This window comes from Halictus rubicundus, unplaced genomic scaffold (genome assembly GCF_050948215.1).
Source record: "Halictus rubicundus isolate RS-2024b unplaced genomic scaffold, iyHalRubi1_principal scaffold0031, whole genome shotgun sequence".
NCBI classification, from domain to species: Eukaryota; Metazoa; Arthropoda; class Insecta; order Hymenoptera; family Halictidae; genus Halictus; species Halictus rubicundus.
This window is the reverse complement of record NW_027488572.1, coordinates 1,871,620-1,878,455: the sequence shown is the minus strand read 5'-3', so window position 1 is coordinate 1,878,455 and position 6,836 is coordinate 1,871,620. Positions and strand designations below refer to the sequence as shown.

The window sequence follows — 6,836 nt, the reverse complement described above, 5'->3', positions numbered from 1 at the left end:
GCGCGGCGAGGGGAGAGAGCCCCGTCAATATACACGGCAATCCGTCGAGCCCTCGCTCTCCTTTCCGAGAACCGCAGTGATAACACGAATAAATCGATTAGCTCTCCCACAAATTCCGACTTTATTTCTCAAACATTTCGCGATCGTAAGTTAAAGGTTCCAACGTTACGGAACCCAACGAAGACCCAAAACATTTGGTGCCGAAACCCGGGAATAGAGTGTGCCGATTTCTCTATTCCACTCGATCCACCGCAGAATTACGAAGAATTCTGTGCATCACCGCGAGTTCTGTTGTGCGCTTCCGTTGTCTCCTCGAGTGATCCGCGAGTGCATCGAGCATCTTCCGAGGCTCCGTCGCAGACAATCAGGAAGCACCTGAAAGGAAAGGAGCAAGTGAATTCTTCGAACAGAATTCGTGAGACCGTTCTCGAAAAACGGTACTTAGACCGCGTGGCGAACCGTTACGGATTCGAAAATTCCGTGACCTTCCACCGGGACACCAACCGCTCTCGAACCGACCGAGGCAAGGTGTTTACCGCGATACGCGTAAAGTCCTTTGTCTTTCGCGTCTCGATCAGTTTGTTTTCACGTTTCGTTTTGAATTTTAACTGCCGAAACAATGCCGCAAACGTTCAGCGATGTAGTGGTCGCTCAGGAGGAGATCGCTGGCCGCATCAAGAACTGCATCATCAATACCGACAAATTGGGGGCAGCGAAACTCTCCGCGGTCGTATTGCAGAAAAGAATCGAGTTGCTGGAGAGTTACTGGCGCAACTTCACCGCAAATCATAACGCTATGAGACCGATGCCAGATTACGCCGCCAGTAACTACAGGAAGAGAGGCCTATATGACGAAGTCGAGGAAGCCTACATCCAGAACTCCTCTGAATTGGTGGAGAGGCTAGAAAACCTGAAGCCCGCCGCCTCAGCAACTCCGGCTCAAGCCGAGTCTCACGAGTGCAACGCCGGACCCAAACTGCCGACCCTGACCATCGAGAAGTTTTCGGGCGATCTCCTACGGTGGGAGGAGTTTCGCGATTCGTTTCGCGCTACGATTCATAACTCCAAACGATTGCAGGACGTCCAACGCCTACAATATTTGAAGGCGAGCCTCACCGGCGCGGCTGCGAAGGTTATCGCGCGTACATCCCTGACGGATGCGAACTATTCGACGGCGTGGGCGGCACTCGAACGTCGTTATGGAGGCATCCGTGTTCTGACCACCGCTCACCTCGGAAGACTTTTGGACTGCCCGGCAGTAAAACGAGCTTCGACGGAGGAATTGACCAGAGTCCTCGACGAGTTCTGCCAAGCTCGAGATGCTCTGGCCGCGCTTAAAAAACCAGTCGACACATGGGACGACTGGTTCGTGACACTCCTCGTCAGGAAGCTGGACTCGACGACGCGCCTGGACTGGGAGAAGATGTTCCCGGACCCGACGATCATGCCGTCCTTCGTGGAGATTCGAGATTTCCTCGAATCACGCATCCATGCCTTGGCCTCGACCCAAGAGCCGATGTGTTCGTCAACACCGACCAAGCGAGAGGAGACGCGAAAACCCGAACAAAGGACGGCCATGACCGTGCAAATGACCAAAGGGCCATCCGCGAAGGCCAGCAACGTTCGGAAGTGCCCGCTGTGTTCGGACAATCACCAGCTAGGGCACTGCGGTCAGTTGAAAACCTTTAGCGCGTCGGAACGCAAGGAATTTGTGTACCGAAATAAACTGTGCGTTTCGTGTTTCTCGGGAACCCACTTGCTCGCGGCGTGCACGTCTTCCTACCGGTGTATGGTGTGCGGCGGTCATCACCACACCTCGCTTCACGAGGCGTTCCGGAAGAGCGAAGCTCCCGCGCAGCCAAGCACAAGTTCGGTGAACACGTTCAGGTCGAATCGCGTTGTTTTACTGGCCACCGCGCGCGTCCAGTTGAAGTCCCCGAACGGTCGCAGTGTCTCCGCTCGCGCGTTACTCGACCCCGGGTCCGAAATGTCATTCGTGACGGACGATGTCGTGCAAGCGTTACGTCTTCCGCGCCGGAACGTGGAGGTTCATTTGACCGGATACCAGGAGATAAGCGTGGGCACGGTACGTCACGAAGTGTCCGTGTTACTCGCGTCTAGTCGCGACTCCAAGTTCCGACTCGCGTTAAACGCGCTGGTGACGCGAAAAATTACCGCTCCGACTCCAGCGGTAGAAATTAACGACGAGAAGTGGACTCACCTCCACGGACTTCCGTTGGCCGACGAGGACTTCCGCTCTCCGAACAGGGTGGAATTACTTCTCGGGGCAGATGCGTGTGGTCACCTCCTCCTCGAGAATCGAATCGGACCAATGGGCACTCCTCCAATTGTTCGAACGCCCTTCGGCTGGGCGCCGATGGGCACAACCTCATCCACAACGGACCACAGCGCTGGACCTCGGGTGCGATCCTTGCTGGTTCAGCCTGCACGAGACCTCCGAGACGATTGGCAGAGGTTCTGGGAGCTGGAAGAAGTACCAACTAGTGCAATAAGCACGCCTCAGGACGAAGCATGCGAAAAGTACTTCAAGGATACGCACCGCAGAGATCAGGATGGACGCTACGTTGTGCGCTTACCGTTCGTTGCCACCCCAGGCACCGATGTCGGAGTTCCGCGATCGGCTGCAGTGCGCTTGCTCTTATCGTCCGAAAGGAGACGAGAAAGGGACGAGACGCTCCGACAGAAATACTCCGAATTTCTGGAGGAGTACGAACGGCTCGGGCACATGGAGTTCGTCTCGCGGCACTCGACTGGCGGGGGGGAGAATTACCTTCCGCATCACGCCGTGTGGCGGGAAAAACCATCTGGAAACAAAATAAGAGTAGTTTTTAATGGTTCCTACGTTTCAGGCAGAGGCAGTGCCATTAACGATTACCTGGCCGCCGGACCGAAGCTCCAAACTGACCTCTGGGCCGTAATAACGAGGTGGCGATTCCATCGGCATGCCTTTTCGACGGACATTGTAAAAATGTTTCGCCAGATCAAGGTGCACCCAGAGGACAGAGACTGGCAGAGGATCGTCTGGAGGAACGATCCAAGCGAGGAAGTACGGGACTTCCGTTTGACGACGGTGACCTACGGCACGACGTCGGCTCCGTACCTCGCCTCGAGAGTACTGCATCAACTTGCCGACGACGAGAAGGCTCGATTTCCGCGGGGTGCAGCGATTCTCCGAGCGAATTCGTATGTCGATGACATTCTGGCCGGAGGAGATGACATCGACGACACCGAGGAGGCTCGACGTCAACTCACGGACATCCTGACGGCGGGCGGATTCCCGCTGGATAAGTGGGCGACCAATTATTTGTCGTCGAGCTCCGGTCTCATTCAATTGTTGCAGGGTCACCAAGAGGCAGGAGCGCTGGGACTCAAATGGAGCACGGCGAACGACACTCTGTCTCTTGCGGCTCCGAAGCTCAGGACTGCCACATCAGGTCAACCATGGACCAAACGATCGGTTTTGTCTGAGACGGCCAGGCTTTTCGATCCATTGGGGTGGCTGTCTCCGATCAGCATTGCTGCGAAGATCCTGCTGCAGGACCTCTGGTTGTCCGGATTGTTGTGGGACGAGCCGCTGTCTGAGCTGTTTTCCGAGCGATGGAAGCAACTTCGATTCGAGATGGAGAGGACCGATCGAATCACAGTTCCGAGATGGATTGGCTATCGTGCGGCGACCAGCGACAATATAGAGCTGCACGGATTCAGCGACGCGTCAGAAAGGGCATACTCCGCAGCCGTCTTCATAAGGGTGCCAGTTACCGGTGCAAGGGCCGAGACTCACTTACTGATGGCGAAGACCAAGGTCGCTCCAACCAAACCACAGAGCATTCCCAGGCTGGAGCTGTGCGGTGCTCTACTGCTGGCCCGATTGCTGAGAGCAGTAGGAGATTCGATGCGGCCTCACAGCGTGACTATGCATGCGTGGACCGATGCATCGGTCGTCCTAGCCTGGGTGAGGTCTCATGCTTCCAGGTGGAAACCGTTCGTGGCGCATAGGGTGGCCGAGATCCAGCGCCTGATACCGGACGTTGAGTGGCGACACGCGAGGACAGACGAAAATCCTGCGGACCTTGCCACGCGTGGGATTTCAGCGCAGGTACTGGTCGACGATGACCTCTGGTGGAGCGGTCCCTCGTGGTTGTCAGGGCCTCAGGAGGATTGGCCTGGCGCATGTGACGTCGACGAGAGCGAGGCCCCGGAGCGCAGAGTGACGGTGACGACGACGATGGCAAGGAAGACGAAGTCCGGCGACCATCCCAGTCTGCGAGCCGTCTTCGAATCGTCCTGGGACCCTCTCCGATTCTCGTCAGCGTTGAGGCTGGTCCGAGTGACCGCGTATATGCGACGATTCGCAAACAACGCTCGATCCATCGGTACACCGCAGCACGGGTTCCTGACAGCCACTGAGATCGACGAGGCGTGGGTGAGCGTCCACCGAATGAGCCAAGCTGACGACTTTGGCGACGAACTCGCGGAAATGGAGAAGGGTAAGATAATCAAATCGACCTCGACCCTTGTTTCTCTTCGGCCGATTATAGATCGTCAAGGTGTCTTACGAGTGGGAGGACGACTGGACCACGCAGCAGTTTCATTCGACCAGAGACATCCTGTGATAGTCGACCGACAGTCTCCGTTGGCACCATTGCTGATCCGGTCAGCTCACCTTCGGACGCTCCATGGGGGAGTGAACTTGACGCGGGCGACGCTCAGGCTCCGCCACTGGATTCCGCGAGACAAGACGCTGGTGAAACGGGTCGTAAAAGGCTGCGTTACCTGCACTCGGCTCCAAGGGCGCACCAGCAACCAGCAAATGGGAATGCTGCCTGCTCAGCGAGTGCAACCAGCAAGGGCATTCTCGGTCAGCGGAGTCGATTATGCTGGTCCGATTCCGATGCTCATGACGAGAGCAAGGGGACAGCGGACCACCAAGGGATACGTCGTCGTTTTCGTGTGCCTGTGCACGAAGGCGGTCCACTTAGATGTCGTGTCCGATTTGTCCTCTGCCTCCTTCATCGCAGCTTTCAAACGCTTCGTAGCTAGACGCGGAAGATGTCACCAGATGCTGAGTGACAACGCTACGACGTTCAGAGGTGCCGATCAGCTTCTGAAGCGCATGTTCAACGCTGCATCGACCTTTTACAAGGAAACGGCGGAATTGCTGGCCGCCGACGGAACGGAATGGAGGTTCATACCGCCGTATTCTCCTCATTTCGGCGGTCTGTGGGAAGCGGCCGTGAAATCCGCGAAGAGGCATCTACGACGCACAATAGGGGAACAACAGCTCACCTTCGAGGAGCTTTCCACCTTGCTGTGTCAAGTGGAAGCTTGTATGAACTCTCGACCCCTCTCCGCCTTGTCCGACGATCCAAATGATCCTCCCTTCCTCACGCCAAACCATCTGGTTAACGCTTGCTCTTTGTGCGCAGTTCCAGAACCGGGTGACGAAATCACGTACGACGCAGGCCGACGGAGATGGAACCTTGTATCCAGACTTCTGGAAGGTTTCTGGCAGCGGTGGCGTACCGAATACCTGAGCCAGCTGCAGACTCTTCCGAAATGGCAAAGGGCACGGGAGAATCTTGCCGTCGGAGCGGTCATGCTCCTGAAGGACGATCTCGCGCCGCCTACGAAATGGCCTCTCGGACGAGTCGTCGAGGTGCATCGGGGATCCGACGGACGAGTGCGTGTGGCTGTCGTGAAGACCGCTACCCGTACTACCACCAGAGCCATCCAGCGCCTTGTACCGCTCATTTCCTCCGAGCATTCCACCGGCGAGGAAACGTGACTCCCTTCACGGCGGGCGGTGTTTAGACGCACATTGTACATATTGTAAATGATTGTAAATATCTGTAGCTCACTTCGTTCACTCTGTTCACTCTGTTCACTTCTCTGTATAACATCCGAAAACCATTGTACTATTTCGTTGCCGACCCGACAACGAGGCGGGCGGTATGTTCGAGCAATCAGCTGGTCGGTGCCGCTGTGCGTCCGCACGCACACACGGCAAATTAGCGACTGCCGAACTTTGTTTGTATTGAGGACTCGGCCGTCGTCGCGGTTCGTCTCTCTCTCTCCCCGCACACTTCGGGCGGACCGAGTAGTTCGGGGTGCGCGGCGAGGGGAGAGAGCCCCGTCAATATACACGGCAATCCGTCGAGCCCTCGCTCTCCTTTCCGAGAACCGCAGTGATAACACGAATAAATCGATTAGCTCTCCCACAAATTCCGACTTTATTTCTCAAACATTTCGCGATCGTAAGTTAAAGGTTCCAACGTTACGGAACCCAACGAAGACCCAAAACACCTGTCCTCTATCCTATCCAATCCCCAACCTATCCTCTATCCTCTCCTATCCTCTATCCTATCCTATCCTCAATCTTATCCTATCCTATGCTCTTTCCTATTCTATACTCTATCCTATCGTATCCTCTATCCTATCCTATCCTCTATCCTATCCTATATTCTATCCTATCCTATCCTCTATCCTATCCTATCCTCTATCCTAGCATATCCTCTATCCTATCCTGTCCTCTATCCTATCCTATCCTCCATCCTATCCTGTCCTGTATCCTCTCCTATCCTATATACTAACCAATCCTCTATCCTATCCTCTATCCTATCCTATCGTCCATCGTCTCCTATCCTCTATCCTATCCAATCCCCTACCCTATCCTCTATCCTATCCTATCCTCTATCCTATCCAATCCTACATCCTATCCTATCCTCCATCGTCTCCAATCCTCTATCCTATCCAATCCCCTATCCTATCCTCTATCCTATCCTATCCTCTATCCTATAATATCATCTATCCTATCC

At 55.2% G+C, this 6,836-nt stretch overlaps 1 protein-coding gene across 1 annotated transcript; it reads left to right on the top strand.

The window, feature by feature from the left end:
• Nucleotides 1-619: 619 nt before the first annotated feature.
• On the top strand, nucleotides 620-5,806 carry LOC143363314 (uncharacterized). The gene is made up of 5 exons (XM_076803921.1): nucleotides 620-928; nucleotides 1,079-4,053; nucleotides 4,228-4,508; nucleotides 4,560-5,348; nucleotides 5,448-5,806. The coding sequence occupies exons 1-5, from the start codon at nucleotides 620-622 to the stop codon at nucleotides 5,804-5,806; spliced, it is 4,713 nt and encodes a 1,570-aa protein (XP_076660036.1).
• The last annotated feature ends 1,030 nt before the right edge of the window (nucleotides 5,807-6,836 follow it).